This window comes from Vitis riparia, chromosome 15, assembly GCF_004353265.1.
Source record: "Vitis riparia cultivar Riparia Gloire de Montpellier isolate 1030 chromosome 15, EGFV_Vit.rip_1.0, whole genome shotgun sequence".
Classification (NCBI taxonomy): Eukaryota; Viridiplantae; Streptophyta; class Magnoliopsida; order Vitales; family Vitaceae; genus Vitis; species Vitis riparia.
Window position 1 is genome coordinate 4,358,705 of NC_048445.1, and position 25,697 is coordinate 4,384,401.

The 25,697-nt window shown below is 34.4% G+C and overlaps 2 protein-coding genes across 5 annotated transcripts in view; both read left to right on the forward strand.

The window, feature by feature from the left end:
• The first annotated feature begins 3,627 nt into the window (after nt 1–3,627).
• LOC117931790 (light-mediated development protein DET1) overlaps nt 3,628–25,697 on the forward strand; it is a 34,195-nt gene continuing 12,125 nt past the window's right edge. The window contains exons 1-9 of one of the 3 annotated variants that reach the window (XM_034852856.1): nt 3,629–3,875; nt 6,637–6,742; nt 12,264–12,691; nt 12,831–13,059; nt 13,889–14,047; nt 20,579–20,647; nt 20,833–20,889; nt 25,298–25,378; nt 25,472–25,636. In XM_034852856.1, coding sequence (XP_034708747.1) covers nt 6,671–6,742; nt 12,264–12,691; nt 12,831–13,059; nt 13,889–14,047; nt 20,579–20,647; nt 20,833–20,889; nt 25,298–25,378; nt 25,472–25,636 — 1,260 coding nt within the window. In that variant the 5' untranslated portion in view covers nt 3,629–3,875; nt 6,637–6,670. Of the gene's footprint in view, nt 3,876–6,636; nt 6,743–12,263; nt 12,692–12,830; nt 13,060–13,888; nt 14,048–20,578; nt 20,648–20,832; nt 20,890–25,297; nt 25,379–25,471; nt 25,637–25,697 lie in introns of all 3 variants that reach the window. The other 2 variants (XM_034852859.1, XM_034852860.1) reach the window with 2 other exon arrangements.
• Nucleotides 16,268–18,767, forward strand: LOC117931789. Of its 2 annotated transcripts, none has more exons than XR_004654092.1 (3): nt 16,268–17,997; nt 18,103–18,429; nt 18,518–18,767. XR_004654092.1 is itself a non-coding variant. In XM_034852855.1 (3 exons), exons 1-3 carry the CDS (start codon nt 16,351–16,353, stop codon nt 18,551–18,553), a joined length of 1,650 nt encoding a protein of 549 aa, XP_034708746.1. In that variant the 5' UTR covers nt 16,268–16,350; the 3' UTR covers nt 18,554–18,767. The 2 variants fall into 2 exon arrangements, 1 of the variants encoding a protein (XP_034708746.1); XM_034852855.1 differs by having other exon boundaries at nt 16,268–17,820; nt 18,286–18,429.

Consider the following 25,697-nt stretch of genomic DNA (forward strand, 5'->3'; position numbering starts at 1 on the left):
AAAAATTAAGATAAAAAATATTATATTTCATTAATTCCTAAAATACCCTTTAACTCTTACATAGGCACAAGTGAGTGTGAATTTCAATTTTTTGTGTTTTTTTTCCCTTTTCTATTCTTATTAGGTATTACTCATTTCTAACTTTTTTTTTCTTTTTCTTTCTATCTATATTTCTATTTTATGTCAAAAAGCAATAATATTTTTTTGTTTTTCATTTTTAAAGATATTGAATTTTTTTGCTCTTATTATAAACAATGATAAAAATTTTGAGATTTTTCATCCAAATATTTTATATCTTTTTGTATTTATCTTTTAGTTTAATTTTCATTTTTTATTTTAAATTTATATTACCCTTTCATTTATATTTTTCTCTTGTTTTTAATTATTTTTTATATTTTCTACATTAACCATATTTTAAAAAATTTTAAAATTGACTATCACTTTACTTTATTTTATATATATATATATATATATATATATATATATATATATATATATATATATATATATATATATATATATCATTTTAGCTTTTTAATTTTTAATTTTTTTATTTTAAAATGTTTTAAAATATAAATTTATTAAAAAAAATAACTAAGATATGAAGTTCTAATATTATATTAATAATTTTTTCTTATTTTGATAGACTAATGCAGAGTATTTTGACTCACAACAAGAAAATTTTCAATACACTTTTTTAGTTAAACTTTATAAATTAAATTTCAAATAAAATATATTATATAAAAATTTATCTAAAAATTATTGAAAGTGGTATTTAATTTTTTTTATTGACTTTCAAACTTATTTAATTATTTACTTGAAAGGTAATAAAACATGTTAAAAAAAAAATTAGTTTTTCGTTTTCTAAATAAATGAGTATAAATATATTAAAATAATTAAAGATAATCTTAGTAAAAAATTTGATAAATATGATTATAATTTTAAATATAAATTCATTTGGATAAATTTTCACAAAAAAAAAATAGTGGAAATAAATAACATTGCTAAAACTACGAAAACAAAATATATAATTACAAAATTATAATGATGAAATTTAAAAATAAAATTCAAAACAATTATTGAGTGAGAGAATTTGAGTGGGGAAAAAAATATTTGAGTGGAAAAAAATTGGAAAGTTTTTCAAAATCACTTGAAATTTTTAACAAAAAGTAGTCTTCTACGCCCTTGTACAATTAGTAAATTTGTCTTGTACAACTAGTGTAATACCCTAATACAATAACTCAAATTTCATACATTATCTCATGAATATCTGACAATAAGTCGGTTAACCATATTTGCATTGGTTTTGTTTAAAAAAAAAAAAATTGTTGTATAATTTTGTTTTACAATCATCATAAATGAAGTACCTATTAAAATGACCAAATACAAGTTAGATAAAGTGTATGAGATGAATGTATACTTAACCAATGTGTGTAAGAAATGTCATTTATCCTTGTTAAGAGAAATAAATAAATAAGTTTTTCAGAATCACTTAAAATCTTTTACAAATAATAATCTTGTACATCATTGTACAATTAGTATATTTGTCATGTATACTCAGTGTAAATACTTTGTATAGTGACTCGAATTCCATATACCCCCTACTCAATGTGTAACCATAGGTAGGTTAACCATGTTTTCATTGGTCTATTTCAAAAAATAGTAGAAGATGGAAAAACAAAATTTTATCTCAAACATTGTTAGCGGGATAAGTATTCGAATTATCATATGTGAATTGAATAAAATGCATAAGATGAGTGTGTAATAGAGGAATATGTACCTTAAGAGTGTGCAATCGTTAGATGACAAGACAAAAAAAAAAGTTGTCCAAAATTGATTAAAATATTTCACAAAAGATAGCCTTGTATATCCCTTGTACCGTTAGAACATTTGTTTTGTACAGTTATAAAATTTGTCTTGTCTAATTGAACATTTACCTTGTAAAGTTAGTATAACACCCTTGTATAATGGTGCAAATTTCATCAATATACATATATTATGTGTCACATATGATGTGTGAACCATGTTTTCAATGGTTTGATTTAAAAAATGATATAAAACGTAAAAACAAATTTTTTCTTTAAATATCATTATTAAGGTAAATACTAAATACTTGAATTGTTATATACAAGTTAAATAAAGTATATGAAATAAAAGAATTTGTGGTAGGAGAACGTATAATCCTTAAATGATAAAAAAAAAAAAAAGTTGTTCAAAATGTACAGTTTCGTACACCCCTGGTACAATTAGTGTAATAACCTTATATAATGATATAAATTATATATATATATGTATAAATTATATCCACATGAGTGTGTAAACTATGTTCCCAATAGTTTGACATTTAAATTAATTAAAACAAATAAAATGTTATTTTATTTTATTTTCAATGCAAAATATAATTAAAAATAAGACAAATAAATTACTTAAAAACTATTATTTAAGTCAAGTTTATTTATTCATTTCCTTTTATTTTTGGAAATAAAGAAAAAATAATAAAAAAATTATTTAACCATAAGAAATTTTAATAGAAGATCAGTTAGAAAATACCAAATTTATTTATTTTTTATTTTTTATTTTTTGAATTAAAGAAAAAATATAAAAATTTGATTTAACCATAAAAAGTACTGATATAAAATATGTTAAAAAATAGAAATAACCCCAAATTTATTTACTTATTTAATTTTATTTATTTAAATTAGAAAGTAATTTATTTTAATAGATTAAAATGTGCACAATTGATTTATTACTTTGTTAATCATGGATATATTAAAATTTTATACTAGACAAAAAATAAATAAAGAAAATAAAATTTAAAAGAGTAATAAATATATATAATTTAGTTATTTAATTATTTTTCATGTAAAAGATAGTCCCACAAAAAACACATAATTGATCAATTTCTTTGTTTAATTGTAAACATACTATATTTTTTTGTTTTATTATTATAATAACTAATGGAAAAAAATAAAAATGGATAATCGAAATTTAATTTTTTTAATTATTTTCATATAAAAAATAGTATTAAACAATGTTTTCAATTTTATTTTTAAAAATAGTTTTCATTTTTTAATTAAATGTTTTTTAAAAAAGAAAATATAAAAAATATAAATCATATTACCATTTTTTTAGAAAGTATTTTTTAAAATAGTTTTTGAACATAATTTTTCTTTATTTATAATTTAAAATAGAAAATAATGTTGATTTTCAATTATTTATAATTTTTTTTAAAAAACAATGAAAAATCAAAATTATTGAAACGGAATTATTATGGTTGCATGAAAAAGTTTATGTGAAAGGTCATTGGATATTTTAGTCCATCACTATTTTATATCCTTAAAAAGGTAATATATAAAAATTTGAAAGATATATTGGTCTTTTAACATCTTATATTATTTTCATCAATGGAAGTTATATGGACCAAATGTTAATTTTTGGTTCAGTTGGGTCTAAAACACAATTCTCCCGTTCTTTTATTGTAGAATTAGCTAAGGTGCGCTGCGGCTCACCGTACTTAACGTGGTGCCTCAATTTTTACCGAAAATATGAAGTGGGATCTGGAGTCCTGGACAATGGGATTTAGACTAACTTATTAAGATGTGCTGGCCCACTTCTGAGAACAAGAAAATTGACATTGGCAGTCAAACGGGTTTTCCATTTTTGTCGTGGGGCAATTGTGACCCGGAAATTGTCCGGGCGATTCCCTGTGTTTGGAACGATACTGTAGGGCTTTGGATTCGAGAGCAAATAGACGAAGATCCCTCTGCCTAGACTGTGAAGAGGACGACGGGCTTGGAATGAGAAAGAAGAGGGCAATAATGTTAGGGCTTTAGTAGCGAATCTGTCTTTTGCTCGTTTGTTCAAATCCGTCACTGGTATGCTCTTCTTTTTGGTGTTTGTTATTTGATTTTTAGTTCTATTAGGCTCAAGCATCGTTGATTTTACATTGGAAGCGGATAAGAGTTTCTTCTGCTATCCTGGCCACTTGTGACGCGATCCACGGCTTATCATTTAGGGTTTCTGGCGATTTTTTTTTTTTTTGATAAGGTTTCTCGCGGTTTTGCTTTTGTTTGATTTCTGAGATGAGATTATACATTTGAAACTTCATTTCTCAAAATGAAGCTGAAAAGGCAAATGTTCTGAACTGAGCTCAAGAACTAGGGTTGCCTTTTTTTTCCCCCTGAAACGCTTCTGTTATTGATAACGATTTCTGAAAACTGGAGCTTTTGTTCATAATTTACTAAAACTTGTATGTCTAAATGATTCTTTTAGTAAGCTATGGGTTTTTGTTCTGTTTTCAGTGACATTGAAATTGGATGGTGGACAATGCCAAATTATGTTATATACATCCAGCAAAGCAATGTACTGAAAAGACCCATAGGATGGCATTTTTATTGAAATCTAAATGGACTTGAATTTAATTTAAATCCGAGTAAAGGTTAATGTCATTAAGTGTTTCATTTTGATTTAGTCTATTTGTTTTTTTTATTAATGTTGAATCATAAAAGTCTTAAATTGCTTATTCTTATCAATATCTGAAGTTGTTTAGTGTTAAATCTGTTTCTTTATTGGGAGTTTTTATCGCTCGACTTTCAACTTCACTCCTCCCTAAGTTTCCAGCACTCGCAGTGATGGCAACAACAGTCCCTTCAGCTCCATGCGGCTTAGAAACAACCAAGGCAGTACCTTCCTCAGGATTGTTATTACTTTCGAGCAAAACATTTCTTCGTCCTTCTTCCCCCCCCTCCGCCCCCCTAATTATTGCAAACGCTTCATTTAGGAAAGTAAGGCCTTTCTCCCAAGATTTTTTTTTTTTTGATAAGTAAGCCAGGAATGTATTAAACCAGAGGCCAAAAGCCACACAACATACATGGGGTATACAAGACAGCTAAGGCCTCATAAGCTAAAAAGATAGCCAAAAAAACCTCACCACCCTTTAAGTGGATGCTAACCACTCTAGAAAGCCTAAAAGGGAGAGAGACTCCTCTCCAATGTACAATCTAGTCCAGCTCCATAAATTACAAACAAAATAATTCTTGAGTTTCTGAATATCTAACACACCCTCCCTAAAGGTTAATCTATTCATCTTCTTCCAAACTGTTCAAAAAATGCACAATGGGATGGATTTCCATATCTTTTTCATTTTTTTCCCTACAAAGGGGCCCCTCTAACTAATTAAGATCTCCTTTACAGTTTCTGGAAAGACCCACTTAACACCTAATAACCTAAGGACGATATCCCATAGGACTCTGACCACTATACAGTGTATAAGAATATGATTTACAGATTTTTCTTTACAACCACACAAAAAACAACAATTAGGGAGCTGCCACCCTCTTTTCTGGAGTCTGTAAAGAGTAAACACCTTCCCCCACGTAGCCTCCCGAGCAAAGAATGCGACTTTGGTTGGAACTCTATCCACCCTAATGCAACTTTTCGGAAAAACGGTGTCAATGGGGTTGGCCAACAAGCTGTACGCTTCCTTGACTCTAAATTGATCGTTTCTTCCTCCCTTCCAAGAAACCGAGTCTTTCTCCAAAGAAGGCTTGTGACCCCTCAAGACATGGAGCAAGTCCCCTACCATATCCAACTCCCAATCATTAAAATCCCTCAAAAAACTTAGATTCCAACTTCCTTGACCGAAATTCTGGTCCCACATCTCCTCCACCGTAGCATTCCTATGTACAGCCATGGCAAAGAGATGAGGGAAGCTTTGGGACAGCGCTGTACCAACGCACCAAACATCAGTCCAGAATCTGATTTTGGTGCCATTCCCAGCTATGAGCACCATATTATCCCAACACCAATCAGTTTCCTTCAAGATCTCCTTCCAAACCCCTACTCCAAACTCCCCATTAGCCTTCTTTGTCCTCCAACCAAGACCCTCTTGCCCATATTTTGCTAGGATCACCTGCTTCCAAAGATTGTCTTTATCACAAACAAATCTCCATATCCATTTACCAAGCAAGACTTTGTTCAAAAGGGCTAGCTTCATTAAGCCTAACCCACCCTTATCCTTATCCGCACAAACCACCTCCCAATTAACTAGATGAGCTTTCCTCTCCAAGTTTCCCCCTCCCCAAAGGAAGTCTTTTTGCAATTTTTCTAACCTTCTAACAACAATCTTGGACATCCGGAAAAGAGATATTTGATAAATGGGCATACTAGCCAATGTGCTCTTTATGAGAGCCTCTCTCCCAAGAATTTGGACCCTAACCTAATAAAATTTCACACTCAAGCCAACTAAGAAATCAAAGAGCCTTTTTTTCTTAATTAACTAGTGATGTATCGCTGCATCTTTACTGCATGTCATCTTATAATTATGGTAATGATCTGGCTCAAGCCTGAAACCTTTAATAATAATAATGTATTATTCAGTTATGGAAAGAGTACCTTGCTTAGTGTTATGAACCTTGGTTTTGAGTTCAAAAATCTGGGTAGCATCTCTCACTTTAGAGTAAGTTTGTTGAATGGCTTCCCAAATCTTCTTTGCTGTTGAGAGAAACATACATGAACAATGGTGTTCACTTCTTATTTTGATGAAAGGCAACATTCTTGGAATCCATGTGATGTATTATACCATATCGCTTAGCCAAACATGATTATTTTATTTCCAATCTTACACATTGGTTTCAGGAGGAAGATTAATTGAGGTTATGCATCAGCACTGATGTTTAGAAGCAACAATGTCGTTGCTAGGATTTTCCAACGGCAGATTTGCACACCTGCACCTGGCACCAGTGTATGACTTTTCTTCTTTTCTATTGTTTCCTCTTGCAACCTTCCAGGTCATCTGTTCCTTTGTTTTTTCCCTTTTGTTTTTTTAGTAATCTAAACTTCAAAATTTCTTGCTTTATGGATGGGAAGTATTTGCATGATTGAACTGTGGTTTTGCATTAACTTTGATTCCTTTTTTTGATAGGTAAAAGCAATTGTATGAAAAGCACCTAAAGAAGGGCACATAAAAGTATACATGATGTATGTAAGGCACCTAAGGCCAAAAAAGAAGAGGGATACACAAAAAAACCATGCCCTCTCCTTACTAGCAACCAACCAACTTTGATACCTCTTGTCTATTTTCTTTCAATGTTTTCCATTTAAGCAATAAGTCAACTTTAGCTTTCTACTAATTGCTCTAATAGTTGGCTATGTTTCTTAGGTGGTGTTTGTTTTTTTACTTAATTCTAAATAGAAATTTAATGTTTAATAGTGTTAAGGATTAGGTTGTTTGTTTTTTAATATTTTATTTCTATTAAACATTAAAAAGTAAAGAAAAATCAACATGTTACTTTCTCCATTTAGAAAAAGCCAAATATTTTGGTTTTTTCTATTCAACAAAAAGTTTATAACAAATTATGAAAAAGTAAAAAAACAAACAATCTAAAGTTTGAAAGCAAATTGCTTTAAGCAAAAAGCTAAAAAAACAAATGCTCTCTTAGTCTCCATATTTAGTCAAGTGTGGTAGTTTTGATATTGATTGAACATGCCTCTATGAATTTGGATCATTTTGACAACAATGTTCTTATCATTTAAATTTTGAGGAGTCCTTTTATGATTGTAAGGTGGTGGTGGAAAGGGAGAAGGGTGTGAAGGTTTCACATCTTAAAGAAGATTTCATACTTAGAGGGTGTTTGATAAAACTTAATACTTATTGCTTAATGACTTGAGTTAACTTTAAGTTAAATTATTCTTAAGTTGTTGATTTAAAACTGTTTTTTTTTTTTTTTTGATAAGTAAGCACAAATTGTATTAAAGGGCAAACCACCACAAAGCATACAGGGAGTATACAACGTAGCCACACCCAAAAAACAAAAGAAACGAGCGGCCTCACCGGCCCTTAACTAGCCGCTAGCCACTCCAAAAAGATTAAAAGCGAAGAGGACTCCTCTCCCATGTACACTCTAGCCCAACACTACAAGTTACGAACAAAATAATTTTTGAGTTTCTGTATGTCCAAAGAGTCCACCCTAAAGGCTAATCTATTTCTCTTCTTCCAAACCGTTCAAAAAATACACACCGGTATGGAATTCCAGATTTTTTCCCTCTTTTTCCCCACAAAGGAGCCCCTCTAACTAAGTAACACCTCTATGACTGTCTTTGGGAACACCCAATGAACCCCAAACAAAGCAAGGATGATATCCCAGAGAACCCTAGCCACTGTACAGTGTAAAAGAATGTGATTTACATTTTCCTCTTCACAATCACACAAAAAACAGCAATTAGGAAACTGTCACCCTCGTTTTTGAAGCCTATCCAAAGTAAGGATCTTCCCCCACGTAGCTTCCCAAGCAAAAAAGGCAGCTTTAGTTGGGACCTTATCCACCCAAATGCAACTAACCGGGAAGGCGAGGGCATTAGGAGCAGCCAGCAGGTTGTAAGCATGTCTGACTCCAAAGATACCTTGACCTCCACCTCTCCAAACCACCGAGTCATTTTCTTGGGAGATCTTGACGTCCCTCAGCATGTTAAACAAAGCTCCTATTAAATCCAGCTCCCAATCATTAGAATCTCTAGCAAATCTGAGATTCCAACCCCCTTGACCGAGGCTAGAGTCCCAAACCTCATTGATCGTTGCATTCTTATTCACCACCAAGGCAAATAACTGAGGAAAAATTCTGGATAGCGCCTCATTACCACACCAGTGATCAGTCCAAAATTTTACCTTAGTCCCCTTGCCCACCTTAAACCTTATGTTATCCCAACACCAATTTGCCTCCTTCAGAATCTCCTTCCACACCCCCACTCCAAACGCCCCGCGAGCTTCATTAGTCCGCCAACCAAAGCCTTCTTAACCATACTTCACCCTAATCACTTTCTTCCAAAGAATGTCCTCTTCAAAGGCAAACCTCCAAATCCACTTACCCAACAAGGCTTTGTTAAGGAGATCAATCTTCCGTATACCAAGCCCTCCATTCTCCTTTTGAGTGCACACCACCTCCCAATTGATTAGGTGGATTTTCCTTTCCATTCTCCCCCCTCCCCAAAGAAAGTCTCTTTGTAACTTTTCAAGCCTTCTCGCCACTAGCTTGGGCATTCAGAAAAGGGACAATTGATAAATAGGAATGCTGGCCAAGGTGCTCTTGATGAGGGTGATTCTCCTACCCTTAGAAATGTATTGTCTTTTCCAAAGGGCTAATCTTCTCCTCATTCTTTCTTCCACCCCATCCCACATAGATATGGCCTTGTGATGGGCTCCAAGGGGCAGCCCCAGATAAACTAAAGGAAGAGCCCCCACTTTACATCCAAGCTCCACTGCCATTTCCTTAATTTCTTCAACCTCCCCAATAGGGATTAATTCGCTTTTAGCTAGGTTTATTCTTAGCCCAGAAGCCGCCTCAAACCAAGCCAGAATCCAGCTTAAAGAGGTTAGATACTCTTTTCTAGCTTCACAAGAGATGATTGTGTCGTCTGCAAAGAGTAGATGAGAGACATCCATCTCCAAACTCCCTCTACCCCAAAGGCTGCAACCTGAGATGAACCCCCCCCCCCCCCCCCCTCCCAACAGCCCTTCTTATGAGTGCACTTAGCACTTCCATATCCAGGACAAAAAGATAAGGAGATAGAGGATCTCCTTGACGCAGCCCCTTGGAACTCGAGAAGAAGCCTGCTGGCACCCCATTAACCAGGATAGAAAATTTGGCAGTTGAAATGCACCACCAAATCCACTCCATCCACCGAGGCCCAAACCCCATCTTTTGCAAGACCTTCATGAGGAAATTCCAGTTAATGCTATCGTAGGCTTTTTCAATGTCCAATTTACAAATCAACCCCTTCTCCTTACGCTTGTGCCAGAAGTCGATCACCTCATTAGCTGTAAGAGAGGGATCCAAAATCTGTTTGCCCCTTACAAAGGCGTTTTGGTCCATTGAAACCACATTTCCTAAGACCTTCTTCAACCTATTCGCCAACACCTTAGCCAAGAGTTTGTACAGTCCCCCTAAAAGGCTAATAGGCCGAAAATCCCCAAGCTCCTCCGTTCCCCCTTTCTTAGGAATAAGGACCAAGAAAGTGGTGTTGAGACTTTTGGCAAAAGATTTTTGCACAAAGAACTCCTTGAATAGATCCACAATCTCCTCCTTCACAAAGTCCCAATAGGTTTGCCAAAAGGCCATTGTAAACCCATCCGGCCTAGGAGCTTTGTCGCCATTCATGTCCAACAGGGCAGAATGGATCTCTTCCACAGTGAAAGGCACCTCCAAGCCTTCAGCATCACTGGAGTTTAGGCTTGGGAGGTGCAGCCTCTCAATATCCGCTTTCCAACCTGGCTCTTCAGTAAGTAGTTGCTGAAAATTTTGCACAATCCCCTCCCTCACCTCCTGCTCCTCAACCCTCCACACCCCGTTGATTTTAATTCTGTCTAGGGAATTGTTTCTACGATGAGCATTGGCCATCCGGTGGAAGAATCCTGTATTCTTGTCCCCTTCCTTCAACCACAACTCCCTCGACATTTGTCGCCAGTGGGTTTCTTCTAGCAGAACTCACTTTTTGAAGGATTCCTTAGCTTCCTTTTTCATTTCCGTTTCACTTACTGAGAGGCTCCTCTCACTTTCCACCCTATCCCAGAACTCGACCTGCTGGAGAGCCAAGTTTTTGTTAACTTCTAGTCTTCCAAACACCTCCCTATTCCAGTCTTTGATTTTCTGTTTCAGCACCTTCAGCTTAGAGGCCAATCTAAAACTGGCCTTCCCACTCACCAATTTAAAACTTATTACATAATCCTTATTTTAAATATTAAAGTTGCTTGATGGAGTTAACTTAAAATTTATTCTAAATCATCAAATTGACATATTTACCCTCATTAATTTTAATTAATATTTATACATTGACTAATCTTAAGCAATAAATTTATTTGTTATGGATAGTCATCAAAGTGACTTATTTACCCTCATTAATTTTAATTAATATTTATATTTTCACTAATCTTAAGCAATAAATTTATTTGTTAAACATCCATATTTAAAGTACTATAGATACATAAGATAGTTACAAAAATATTTACTATAAAAGATGAGTTGTGAATGTAAAGTGATGATTGTAAAATATATTCTCACTAAATATGGACAAATGAGGCAAAAGAGATTTAAGATTAAAAATAAGGTTACCATTTTAACTTTATACTTAAAGTTGTTTTTAACTTTAAGTTGTGATATTAAGTTATTTTACCAAACATGCTTAAATCCACTTATTGACTTAAATTAAGTTATTAAGTCATATTAAATCATTAAGTTGATTTACCGAATACCCTCTTATTTTCTGTGAAGGTAGTGTTAAAGGCAGTTGTATTTTAGGTGGTCCTCTTTTTGAATTGATGTTTGGTTATTAATCTGCAGAAGAGTTAGCTTATTGAGGTAGGAAAGGTGGCGGAAGTGGAGAGGTTGACCTTGATGTTTGGCTATAGAGTGGGTAGACAATCTACTACCTATTTAGGCCTTCTTTTCGGGGCTTGTTTATAAATCTTGTTTTGTGTGGACTTCAATGGAGGAGCGGTTCATGAGATGAAGACTTTCATCAGAAGCGCCTTCTCTAGTTTGTTGATGTACTTTGTCTTAGTTCTCATCCTTTTAGCAATAAGGGAAAGATCCAAAAAAATCCAAAGATTTTCTATGGGGGTCCATCTTTTGGGAAAATTTTGAACCTTGTTAAATGGACCACTATTTGCTTGGATGAAAGAAATGGAGAATTGAGAATTAGAAACCAGTGCATTGAGAAGATAAGGAAGTGTTTCTGATTAACAAAAAATGGATGCAAGGAAGTGATTCCTCTTTGGAAAGCTATCAGATAGGGTTGGAGGATTACGGATGAAATCTTTATCTTGGCTTAAGGAAGTGACACACGTTGGTTTGTTAGCCACGCTTTCAGTGGTAACAGGGGAAAATCCATGATGGAACAATTTTGTGAGTCTCCTCCAAAAAAAGTTTTGGGTGCTTTCTAGTAGGGTTTTGGGTCTCCTATATTATTCTTGTTTGCTTCTCTTCATGAAGAACTTTTTATCCTTTAAGTTGTATTTATATCCATTCTCCAATTGTATATGTTTCCTATTAAAAAATAACTAAGAAAAGGAAGAAGAAACTAAAATTGTGTCTTCAAAAAAATCTTTTTCTTTCTTCTTTCATGGATCAGAAGTAAACAAATGGTGCTGGTTTTGTTAGATTTGGCATTTTCTTTTTCACTTATTAATGAAAAGGGTTTCTATGACATGTTATCAAATTTTATTCTATTACACCTCGACGAGAGAATCTTGAGTGATAATTTGGTGGTTGCAGGTTCATTGTGCAAGGCGATTTTATGAGAATCTAGTCCCAAGTTGCACTATATATGATGTTGAATGCCCGGATCATTCATTCCGAAAGTTTACTGATGACGGTCAATACCTCATTAGTTTCAGCAGAAATAATCAGGATTTGATTGTTTACAGACCAACATGGCTATCATTTTCATGCAAAGAAGAAGACTGCGATTCTTATGATCTTCCCTTGAAAGCAAAGAGGTTTGAAAGCTTCTTCACCCAGCTATACTGTGTATCACTTGCTTCCAGCAATGAGTTTATATGCAAGGACTTCTTCCTCTACATGGAGAGTAACCAATTTGGACTGTTTGCAACTTCTACTGCGCAAATTCATGATGCACCTGCTACGGGAGGAGCAGTTCAGGGAATCCCATCAATAGAAAAGATAACTTTCCATCTTTTGAGGTGTGCATTTTTAGCTTTTCATAGTCATTCTTGACATTTTTTTTTTTAATAATTTTAGAATGTAGAGGTTTTGATACTTTTTCTAGAAGGTTTTTGTTCATGGTCTACTTTACATTCTGATTTCCTTTGTTGAAATTAGATTGGAAGATGGATTTAGACTAGATGAGAGGGTTTTCCACAACGATTTTGTCAATTTGACCCATAGTATGGGTGTTTTCTTGTATGATGATTTACTGGCTATCGTGTCCCTCCGCTATCAAACAATACACATTCTCCAAATTAGGGACTCTGGAAATCTTGTTGATGTACGAGCTATTGGGACATTTTGCCGTGAAGATGATGAACTTTTTCTTAATTCCAATGCTCAGGCAAGTATATTGTTTAGCTGTCTAAAAACCATATAAAAGTGCTTCTTGAAAACCCTAGCAAGTGCCATCCATTGTAAAATCTAATTGGTATATCAATGGAACCCACTTGAGTTTGTAAATTATTGTGAACTCAGTCTTCTATTAGCTATCCATATCTTAATTTTTTTAGATATTAAAAATAACACTAAGTACATGATGAAATTAAAACTGTTTCCCTGCTTTTGTGCTTAATCCTGCTACTCATGTGCCTGTTGCTTAAATCAAATGCAGTGTAAAATTTGTGTCTGTTGCTGGAACAAACTTATGTTGTCTTAAGATTCCAAATAAGAATCAAATTATAGCTCCTCCCAGATGGGCAGGGAGAACTTGCAGGCCGGAAAATATAACTTACTAATTTACTGTTTCATATTTTTATATGATTCTTTGTTTTGTATTGACTTGAGTGATTATCTGGAGATAAGTTTGCCATGTTTGGTTGGTTGCCAATTAATTGATTTACATTTTACTTTGTCCTAGGTTTAGATTGGTCAGATCAATATGTTTTTTTGTTAATGCTTTAAACCATTCATAATGCTTATTGTGTAGACAACCTCGTGCTTGTTAAACATGACAGATCTTTAATTGCATGGAAGATACTGCTCCTTATTGAGACGGATTTCCTTTCCACAAATTACAAAATAAACAAGAAATAAAAACCCCAAATTATTGCTTTTGTAATTGCCATGTATTTTTTTTCCATGATTTTATCACCTACAATCAATTCAATATATTAATTAAGGTCTTTTTTGAGCATGGGACACTCATCTGACAATTTAGCCATTGGTTGCAGCGTGTGGCTGGCCCGCATCAGTTGCCTCGGAATCATGTTGAGAATGGTTTGGATCATAACCAGATTAATATGAACAATTCTTTTCTGAGTGGTATCAAACAGCGGTTGCTTTCGTTTATATTCCGAAGCATATCAAATGAGGAAACAGATAAAACCTTGGTTGGTTCTTTGAATCTCAGATGCTTGTTTATTTCTGTCCATGACAGCTTCAGTAGTTAACTTGTGTCATTGTAGACATGATTCAAACATCATTTTTGTCTAGACAAAGGCTATTTTCTATTGCTTCCTTGCATTTCATCAATGCAATGTAAGGTTGATTTTTAGCTGTATCCTACATGAAGAACAATATTTGATTAACCTGGCTATATTTGATATCACCTTCCCCCCCCCCCCTTGCTTCTGTTAGAAACAATCTTCCAGCTATTCTTGAAGTTTAGTTGACATATATTCTATCCTTATGCTCCAGTTTTTCTTGCTACATGTATATTTATTACCTGCTTAGTGGTAGCTTGGCATGTATATGGAACTAATGCCACTGTAAAGATTTGCATCTACCTTTATCTGGTCACTTTATTACTCCATTTGACTAGGAAGATATAATGCTGGAAAATGAGTAGTATAAAGTATAAGCTAAGTAAAAAAAAAGAAAAGCCCATTTCCTGCTTGCATCTGGTTAGCCTGAAGCAGATGCATTGTTTCTGATTGGAAGAGACTTAGATGGTGTTTACTAAAATTTAATACTTATTGCTTAACAACTTAAGTTGACTTTAAGTTAAATTATGCTAAAGTGGTTAACTTAAAATTTATTTCTTGATTTTTTACTTTAAAAGATTAAGGTTGTGTGGTAAAGTTAAATTTTTTTCTAAACTATTGACTTTAAATATTTCTCCTCATTATTTTAACTAATATTTACTTTTATTAATCTTAAGTAATAAATTTGTTTGTTAAACATTCATATTAAAAGTATTGTAAACACAAAATAACTACAAAATAGAACAACCAGTTCAAACTCTCAAATTTTTTTTTCTATGCTCTCTCTAGCTCTGGGCAAAAAGTCTTTAAAGGGTGCATCTAGGTCCATGCTGTATTTTGTTGATTGGTTGGACTCTTGTTGATGATACAAAGGTGTTTTTTATTAATCTCTCAATCTTATTGCTTTTATGGCACCTTTGTAGACTCTCTGTGTACTTTGGTGTGCCTTCTTTTGATTAGGTGCTACTACTAATATTATTTTTTGCCTATCAAAAAATAATTTTAAAATATTTACTATAAAAAATAAGTCATAGATGTGGAGTCATAGACAAAGTTTTCAAAGGCGTATCTCAGGCATGCCTTGAAGTGCACCTTAGGGCGAGGCGGGGCAAAAACGCCTTGACGCGTAAATAATAAAACACAACTCCTGAAAGGCGTACGCCTTTTCCAGTGAGGCGTGTCTGAGGCGAGCTTTGATCGTGCCTTTTACGCTCCGAGAAGAAGGTGCACGCTTTGTAGAAGCTGATGTGGCCATGAAGAAATTAAAAAAAAAAACCCTAACTAATCCCTAAAGCAAAACCCGAGTCCTGATTGAAGGGGAGAAAAACTCCAAAAGGAAACCCTACCTGAAGCGGCGATGGGGTGCTTAACCTCAGGCGGTGACCAATCGTAGAGGATTTTCTCCGGCGGCGATCCTTCTCGTTCATCTCCAGGTATGTCGCGATTTAGCGATCTTCCTTTCTTCGTCTCCGATGCTTCCCCCTCTCGACTTCATCTCTTCATCTTTTTCTCCATCTTCCATAGTTTTCTCCATCTTCCATGGTAGTCGGCAGACTTGACACAGAGGTTGGTCTCTCGCTTGGCAGTCGGTTGGTCTCCCTTTTCATCAATTTTTTTATTTTTAATCAAATGCCTCTTCATCCAATATATATGCATATAACTATATATATTTAAATCATTTGACCAAGCTCTCAGCTAATAATTTTGACCATGCTCTCAGTCTCAACCAGTAAGCTGTTTCTCCCTTCATCCATTTTTATTTTCTAAATATTCCAGTAAATTGGCTGCTTAAAATTGATTTTTTATTTCTGGTTTAATTTTATTTTTCACCCAAATTTTCTTTATTTCATTATTAAATTCCAATTAAAATTTATGTGTATAATTTTTAAATTCTTCTAAAAAAAATATTGGTATTTTTAAATTAAAACCAATTAAATTTTGTATTTCATTTTTAAATTCCTTTCAATTATGTTTTGTTATTATTTTTTAGTCAATTATATTGTTATATAGAAATTTGAATATTATTATTGGTGTTTTTTTTTTTAGAATGAGTTCCTCCGATTCGAAAAATTCAAGAAAAGATTTTGTGTGGAAGTATGTTATTGAAGTTGCCGAGGAGTAATATTTAAGATGTAAATTTTGCAATCAATCAAAGATGCACGGGAGGGGTGAATAGACTCAAGCATCACTTAGCCGGAACTCATCATGGTATGAAACCATGCAACAAAGTTAGTGAAGATGCTAGATTGGAATGCAAAGAGGCATTGGCCAATTTTAAGGATCAAAAAATGAAAAGAAATGAATTGCTCCAAGAAATTGGTATGGGTCCAACTTCAATGCATGAGAGTGCCTTGTCTAAAACAATAGGGACATTAGGGAGTGGGAGTGGGGAACGTATTCCTAGGGGACCCATGGATAAATTTACCACTTCACAACCTAGACAAACTACTTTGAATTCAAAGTGGAAGCAAGAAGAAAGGAAGGAAGTGTGTAGAAAAATTGGTAGGTTTATATATTCAAAAGGTTTCCCATTCAACACTGTGAATGATCCTTATTGGTTTCCTATGATAAATGTTGTTGCAGATTTTGGGCCCGGGTTTAAGCCTCCATCTATGCATAAATTGAGGACATGGATTCTTAAAGAAAAGGTGAATGACCTAAGTATCATTATAGAAGATCACAAAAAAGCTTGGAAACAATATGGATGTTCAATTATGTCAGATGGTTGGACAGATGGAAAGAGTAGGTGTCTTATCAATTTTTTGGTGAATGGTCCTGCTGGCACTTGGTTTATGAAATCAATTGATACTTCTTATACAATAAAAAATGGGGAATTGATGTTCAAATATCTTGATGAGGTGGTTGAAGAAATTGGAGAGGAGAATGTTGTGCAAGTCATCACTGATAATGCCTCTAATTATGTGAATGCTGGAATGAGGCTTATGGAAAAAAGGAGAAAATTGTGGTGGACTACTTGTGTTGCTCATTGTATTGATTTGATGTTGGAGGATATTGGAAAGCTAAATGTTCATGCTACTACACTATCTCGAGCTAGGCAAGTAGTGAAGTTCATATATGGGCATACTTGGGTTCTTAGCTTGATGAGAACATTTACAAAAAATCATGAACTTCTTCGTCCAGTAATTACACGATTTGCTACTGCATTTCTTACTCTCCAAAGTCTTTATAAGCAAAAGCAAGCTCTTATAGCAATGTTCTCCTCAGAAAAATGGTGTTCAAGCACATGGGCTAAAAAGGTAGAAGGTGTGAAAACTCGAAGTACAGTGTTGTTTGATCCAAATTTTTGGCCTCATGTTGCTTTTTGCATAAAGACCACTGTTCCATTAGTTAGTGTCTTGAGAGAGGTTGATTCAGAGGAAAGACCAGCCATGGGTTATATTTATGAGTTGATGGATTTACCTAAGGAGAAGATTGCATTTAATTGTCGGGGTGTGGAGAGAAAATATGGCCCAATTTGGAGAAAAATTGATGCAAGATGGACGCCGCAACTTCATCGACCTTTACATGCAACGGGTTATTATCTTAATCCTCAATTGCGGTATGGAGATAAGTTCTCTAATGCTGATGAGGTGAGGAAGGGATTATTTGAATGCATGGATAGGATGTTGGATTATCAAGAACGTTTAAAAGCTGACATTCAGTTGGACTCATATGACCAAACAATGGGTGAATTTGGGAGTCGTATTGCAATTGATTCTTGAACATTAAGAAGTCCTACAAGTTGGTGGATGCGTTTTGGGGGTTCAACACCGGAGTTGCAAAAGTTTGCTATTTGAGTCCTTAGCCTTACTTGTAGTACTTCGGGATGTGAAAGAAATTGGAGCACATTTGAGTCGGTAATACTTCTATTTTTATAAATTTTTATACATATATTTCTATTTCAATGTTAGAGAACCTTATTTCATTTTAACACATAAATTTGTTTCTTTTATTATTTGTAGATCCATACAAAAAAAAGAAATAGACTTGAACATCAAAGGTTGAATGCTCTAGTGTATGTAAGATACAACACTTGATTGAGAGAGCGAAGTCTACAAAGGAAAAAAATGTTGATCCGATTTTGGTAGAGGAGATTGATTTAGATGATGAATGGATTGCGGAGAAAGAAGATCCCCTCCTCCCCCTTGATCTTTGTTGGCTTCAAGATAATGAGTTATTCAGTGTTGATGCCATTAGAGCTGTGTCATCCAACTCTCAAGAGACTGAAGCATCATCGGATCACATGGTTTCTTCACATTCCTACAAAAGGAAACATAATGAAGTACCAAGTAAGTACTCAAAAATTGAAGTCATAAATTTGATTAAATTTAATAAAAAAACTTATAATATTTACACTTAATTAATTCTTTATGCTAGGTACAAGTGGAGGCAAAGGCAAAGAGAAGGAGTTGAATTTGACACCAATTGATGAAGATGAAGATTTACATGAAATGGGGATACATGATAGTGGACATTTTCCTACTATTGATACATTGGACGAGGATGATGATGACCTTGGAGATGAGGATTTAAGTTGAAACAATTGACTCTAGTTGTTATTTCATGACTTAGTTATGGATTTTTTGTAAAAGTTTAGAACTATTATTATGGTTGACTCTATTTTCTATTTTATGACTTAGTTATGGCTTTTTGTTAAAAATTTGAAACTATTAGTATAGTTGAATTTAGAATCTATTTTATGACTTTGTTATGGTTTTTTTGTGAAAGTAGGATACTAGTATGCTTTTTTTTTTTATGATTCTAATGAATTGTTTTCATGTTTTTATTTATGTTATTTTATTTTATATATTTAAAAATATTAATTAATTAATTATATAATGTGAGGCTAAAAAAGCTTACGCCTCAACGCCTCGAGGCTTAAGCCTCGCCTCATGAACACAAAAACGCCTCGCCTTACGTTTTCGCCTTTAAAAACTTTGGTCATAGATACAAAATAGACTCTCACTAGACGTAGGGAAATAAAGCAAAAAAGATTTGAGATTCAAATAAGTTAATTATTTTGACTTAATACTTAAAGCTATTTTTAATTTTAAGTTTTGACATTAAGTTAATTTATCAAGCATGCTTAATTTACTTATTGACTTCAATTAAATAATTGAGTCATATTAGGTCATTTTTCTTTTTCCATGGACCATAAGCCCTCATAATAGCAACAATATGCATCTTATATCTTTTTTGTGGTTCCCTCTAATGTCTCTTGTAGTTTTCTTCTTCCCTTCTTTCTTTTTGGTTTGCTTATTCCTATTGCAAGAGGTCTCCTTGGCATTTGTTATAGTAGAATCCTTTCTTCTTTTCAATAGAATTTTTTTTCCTAACACCATCGCCTCCCCATCCCATCCCTCCCCTCCCCCAGCCCTCTCTAAATTTGTCTATTTGTTTATTTAATTTTCTTTTATTTTGTGTTCATTCAGATAATTGGAATTTATGATGCCCACATTTGCCACATTGTAAGAGGCAAACTAAATCAGACAATTTAGATTGTTTTTTCCAATGTAAAACTAAAGTAGCATAGAGGTTCCAAAAAATTTTCTTGTTCCTTTGTTTTTTTTTTTTTTTTTGTTAGTCCATTTATTTATTTTTCAATTTCTTTTGCACTTTCCTTTAGTGATTATCCATGTTTTCATTTCTCACTTTGTCAATGAAGCAAACAAAATCAGACAGCTTTGTTTGCTTGTTTGTGATTGAGACAAAAAAGGGTTGAAATATACATCAAACAGCTTAGAGAGAGCCTACCTCCACTTTTTAAGCACTAACACCAAAAGTAAACTACTTGCCAACAAGAAATGCCAAAGTATATGCTGACAACAAAAGTAAACTAGTAAAAGGCATATAAATTTTTTTAGAAAGGTTGGCTCTCTAAGCTCTTTGTGGATGCTTGTTTGTTCTTTTTACTTGAGCCTTAAAGCAAGTTGCTTTATGACAAAACATTTTAAGGGTTGTAGCAACTTGGGTTTGGGATTATGGCTTCCAGGTTTAGGTTTGTAGAGATGGCTGCTCAGATTTATGATAAAGAACATGTTGAACTTGCTTTGATACTATGTTGAAAAAGGGGACAAATTGAAGTAAAAAATTGTAAGGTTACTGCCTATTACTAAATGGATCACTTTTCATATATTAATAAAATACAATATAAAATTTTAGAAAGTTACCCCTTTTCATATGGGATACAAATACCCTTAATATTATACTTTAACAAATTTTTGTCAGTTGTTCCATATTATATGCTTGATGTACCATATAATTTGTTGTATCTCATATTATTTTCCCCTTAGCTTCTTGAGTTTTTCTTTCAAATTCTACATGATGAATTCACAGTAATTTTTAAAAGGCAATGATGAGAGTAAGTTATCAAGATGAATTTTCAAAATTTACTCCAGAATTTCTTGGCTTAATTTTTCTGCTTTTTGTTTTATTCAGAGGATGCAATGCTTGAAGAAGAAGTTTTATTTTCGTTTTCAAGATTATGTTGACTTGATTGTTTGGAAGGTAGGAAGATGTGTCTTTATTCTTTTACATGTTTTATACACTCTAATAGCCTCTTGCACAAAATTAGACATGAGACTTGCATGTCTTATTGTGTGTGTGTCCTTTCTCATTGTGAATATATTATTCAAGTTTTACTACACCTTTCAATGGTGTGTAACAGGTTATTTATACACTTCTCTGGACAGGCACAATTCTTGGACCGGCATCATTTGTTGATCAAGTTTGGTAGTGTAGATGGAGGGGTGAGGTTTCTTCTTATTTAGCACTACGGTAAAATTCAAGGGGATCAGAAATTGGATGCACCCCCAATTCTGTACTCACATACATACATGCTTATATGTAGGTGCATGTATGTGCATGCGTACTCGCATATGTAAACTTCCATTCTTTTTTTCTTGACCAATCAACTGAAAAATGGATCAACCTTCTTGGGGCTAAGTCTCCACTGCATATTGGATGTGGTTGAACTCACAATTTGAGGTTGCCAGAAAATCGACTCCCTTTTTCCAAATTTGACCATGGTTTTGGTATTTTTATAATTTTTTAGTCTATAATGGTGCTTTACATCATCTGCTACTCCTTGAACTTCTTGTTTGTAGATTTGATTGATGATCCACTCTGAAAAATGAGCATCCCATTCCATATTCTTCCCACAAATTTTAACTATTTAACCACTTGTTGCACATATGGGTGGTGTTAGTTTGATGATCCTAGGAACTCAGCAACAAATTGCTAATTGGGTAATGTTTTGTAACACATATGCCTTGACAGTTTTTTCAAATAATACTCATATTAGTTGTGGGAGACTGGGAGTATTTAAGGGATAAGCACCTGAACAGGTAGAATGGGCTAAGGGAGGTTATCATCTTGTGTTAGATTCATTTCTATGAAATATGGAGATTTTAAATACTCAGCATGTTGAATGGAACAAGCTTTATATTGTAGTTGGGGATTCTAGTAATATATAATGATTGATGGTTCTGACAGGGACCTTGACTTTTGGGAGATTAACTAGGCGGAGAGGTGGTGAGTTTTCTAATCGATTTTCATGTTTTTGGTTCTTTTGAGAGAAGTTTGAATGCTACAACATCAAGATGACAGTCAATGTGAGTTTGTGGGGAGGATTAACATGTTATTTCTAGAGCAACTTTATCCATTGAGTAATGACCCTTCTACTTAGCACCATTGGATCTCTAAGACTGACACAAAAAGAGTGTCACCGTTTAATGGGTGGGTCTTGCAATGAAGCTCCCTTCTACATTTACGCTCGATGGCCAATGTCTATATGGTCTAAGAAAACATTTGCACACTGTATTACCTTTTAGGGGGCCTACACCTCATAAAAACTGTCTATTTGAGACTACCTTGTGGGCTGTAGGTCCTAACAAAAGGTTAGAATTCTAGCATTTCCTAGAGTGGTACCTCACTAATGGCTCGAGCCCTCTACAAGGAGGCTTTCTTTACTGTTCACCTAAGATACACAACAAAATAAATAAATAAATAAGGAAAGAGGATGTTCTTAGCAAAAAAAGGGGAATAGGATATGAACTTGGTCAAGGTCCTAGCAAGCAAGTTTAAATAAGGCCATTGGAAAAATGGTGCCCATTAAAAAGAGAAGTGCTGCCCATTAAAAAGAGAAGTGCTGCCCAATGAGAAAGAAAAAGATGATTGGAAAAGTGGTCTTTGATTTTTAAAATGTCTTTCTGGAGGGAAGACAAATTGTTGATACCTCCAACCTATCCAAAAATAAAATAAAATTATTGATGCCTCCAACTTGCACATAAAAAGGGAATATGGTCATGTATATTGTCATCTTCTTTTTTTGGGTCATGTTGTTGGAAAAGAGGAGCTTTATGCAAAAGTAGATAATGTTAATTAAATTTTCCATATCCTCAATTAGATTCTTGATGTTGAACCTTCAGGTTTCTTGCAAAGCTCTAGAAGGTTACACCAAGACGGCCCCCCTTTCTCTTATCTGTTTGTGTTACTGTTGAAAATATATAGTTGCCTTCATTTTGCAGGCTAAGGAGGGATTGTTTCTTAAGTAGCTTTTAGGTTTGGGAATGATGTGGGCATGGATTCGAGATTTTCCACTTGCTTGTTGCTGATGTCATTATTATTTTGTGGGCCAGATAGTGATCAATTGCTTTATTTGATTTGTGGGATGTAACATTAGTGGTTTTATTGGTGTGCAGAGCAGGTAGTCTGCCAAATAGTTACTTGAGTTGGCCATTAGATGCTTCTTTCAAAGCCTAATTAATGTGGACCTAGATGGGAAAGGTTCTAGAGGTGTGCTTCTTGGAAGAAACAGTATCCTTCTATGGGAGGCCCCTTGAGGCTTATCCTAACATTCTATTGAGTTTACTAGCATACTTTTTTGTTGTATCTATGTTAGTTCACAAAAAACTTAAAAATTCAGAGAGGCTTCCTATTGTGGGAGGGGATGTAGAAGGGAAGGTTCCCTTGTTAAATTTATTGATTGCTTGCACCAAAAAGTAGAAGGGTGATTTATGTAAAAGCTGGTTGATCCTTAACAACTCTATGTTAAGTGAGTGGTGATGGAGGTTTTCTAACTAGAGGAACAGATTGTGGAAAAAGTCATAGTGGTAATATTTGGAGAGGGTAGGGGTTGCCCTTCTGGAGGGGGGAAGAGAACCTATTGTCCAAAGGATGGGGTGATGTGGATGGACTCAAAGGATGGGGTTTTCTCGGTAAAAATCTTTGTATAGGACTATGCAGCCGGTGTCTCTTGTTTCTTTCCCTTCGAAGATTATTTGGAACTCTTGTGTGCAGCCCAAATTAAGCTTCTTTGCGTGGGAGGCCTCATGGGGAAGAGTTCTAACCTTGGATCGTTTGCAAAAGAGAGGTTGGGCTTTGGCAAATAGATGTTTTTGTGCCAAACGTGTGAGGAGTCAATTGACCACCTCCTCATTCATTGTGAAAAAACAAGGGAAGTGTGGATGTTGCTCCTTTCTTTTTTTGGATTTTCTTGGGTTTTTCCTCTTTCGGTGAAGGAAACCCTTTTAGGATGGAGGGGCTCTTTTGTGGGTAAGAAGAGGAAGGTGGCATGGCAAGTGGGACCGTTATGTTTGTTTTGGGTCATATGGAAGGCTAGAAATTCAATTGCTTTTGAGGATTGCGTGCTATCCATTCAAAGGCTGAAAGCTTCTTTTGTGTATTTACTGTGGTCAGAAACCAATTTGTGGATAAAAGATGGTCTTTCGACCTTAATAGATTTTATAGATTGGGTGTGTTTGCGATAAGGGAGAAGGTTTTTGTTTTTTTCCTTGTTGTATGGGCCCTTATGTAAGGGGGTGAGTTCCTTTGTATTGTAATTCTGTGGGTCGCTATTTTAGCGCTTCTTTGCAATACAATCTTATACTTATTGATAAAAAAAAAAAATAAAAAAAAATAGAGAACCTTTTGTCCAAGGCTAAGAAAGCTATTAGAAGGGGTTGGAATGATTTCATTCTCACATCAATGCATCTGTAAATGATGGCCAAGTATGAAGTACTGGTCTAAGATTTTGTGTGTGAAGGCTTCTTTGGAGGGTTTTTTTTTCTGGATTTGTTCAATATCACAGCCAATGAACAACAAAGTTGGTAGATTATGGGCACATAGAAGAGGGGTGTGGCCATTAGACCAAGCTTCACTAAATACATTCATGATCAGGAGCTTGAGATGGAGTTTTTTCCTTATATTATTTTCTGGAGTTTGTGGTCAGTGAGAAAAGAGAGGAGAAGCTGCTTCTGGAGGTTTCTAAGAATGGTTTTCTCTTTGTTAAGTACTTATACAAGATCCTTTCTCTAAAAAATTCTTTCTTCCTCGCCATTGAGGGAGGTTTAGATAGATTTTATGCCACCAAAGGTTAGATCTTTGCTTTTTAGGCAATGTGGGAAAGGATCCTTACAATTGACCAAATCATGAGAAGGGCTAGGACTTTGGTTAATTGGTGTTGCATGAAGATGATTAGTTGGCTAACTGCCTTGTTATTCATTTTGAAGTGGCTCACAGCTAACTGGCTTTGATTTTTGTCATCTTTGGTAGTTCATGGGTCCTCCCTCTCTTGTTGAAGGAGATCCTTTTGAGTTGGATTGGCAATTTTAGTAGAAGTGCAAGCAGAAAGTGTGGAAGGCAACCCCTTTGAGTATCTTCTGGTGTTTACTGAAAAGGTGGAATCCTCCCTCTCTTGCTGAAGGAGATCCTTTTGAGTTGGAATGGTAATTTTAGTGGAAGTGCAAGCAGAAAGTGTGGAAGGCAACCCCTTCGAGTATCTTCTGGTGTTTACTGAAAATGTGGAATCCAATGATTTTTACAAGGTAGAGCTTTTTGTTTCAGAAACTGATGGATTTCTTTCTGAAAACTGTGTATGTAATGGTGGAAGATTCTTTGTTGAATGTAACTTTCGGGATTAGTCTTACACTGACAGATTTTATTCATAGGTTAGGGTTGATTTGAGCTCTTTCTTGAGGAGCAGTGTGTGTGTGTGTGTGTTTTGCTCTGCCTTTTCCTTGTTTGGGTGTTGGGCACTCCTTGTGTCCATCCTATGTGCCTAGGCTTCACTTCTTTTGTTGAGCACTTGGTTTAGATATTATATATATATGGATATGTGTTTAAGTATCTAGTGATTGAAATTTTTTTAAGCTTCAGGTATCACGAAATGCTGATCAATATCCTGCATTCTTTGCTGTATATAACATGGAGACAACTGAGATTATTTCATTTTATCAGGTACCCATTGTGGTTCATATTCTGGTTGTTTTATGTTTTCTACCAGTACCAGAACTTGAATTTCTCTGACATGCACATTATTTCTTTATGTAGAACTCTGCAGATGAGCTTTATCTCTTGTTTGAGCATTTCTGCGATCACTTTCATGCAACATCAAGGAATCCATTGTCTATGAATTTCATATCATCTCACTCAAATAATATTCATGCTCTTGAGCAACTAAGACTCATTAAAAACAAATCTAGCAGCTTTTCACAGGTAAACTCAAATTATAGGACCTCATTACTTTAAAACATTTTTATGCATGTATCTCTGGAAG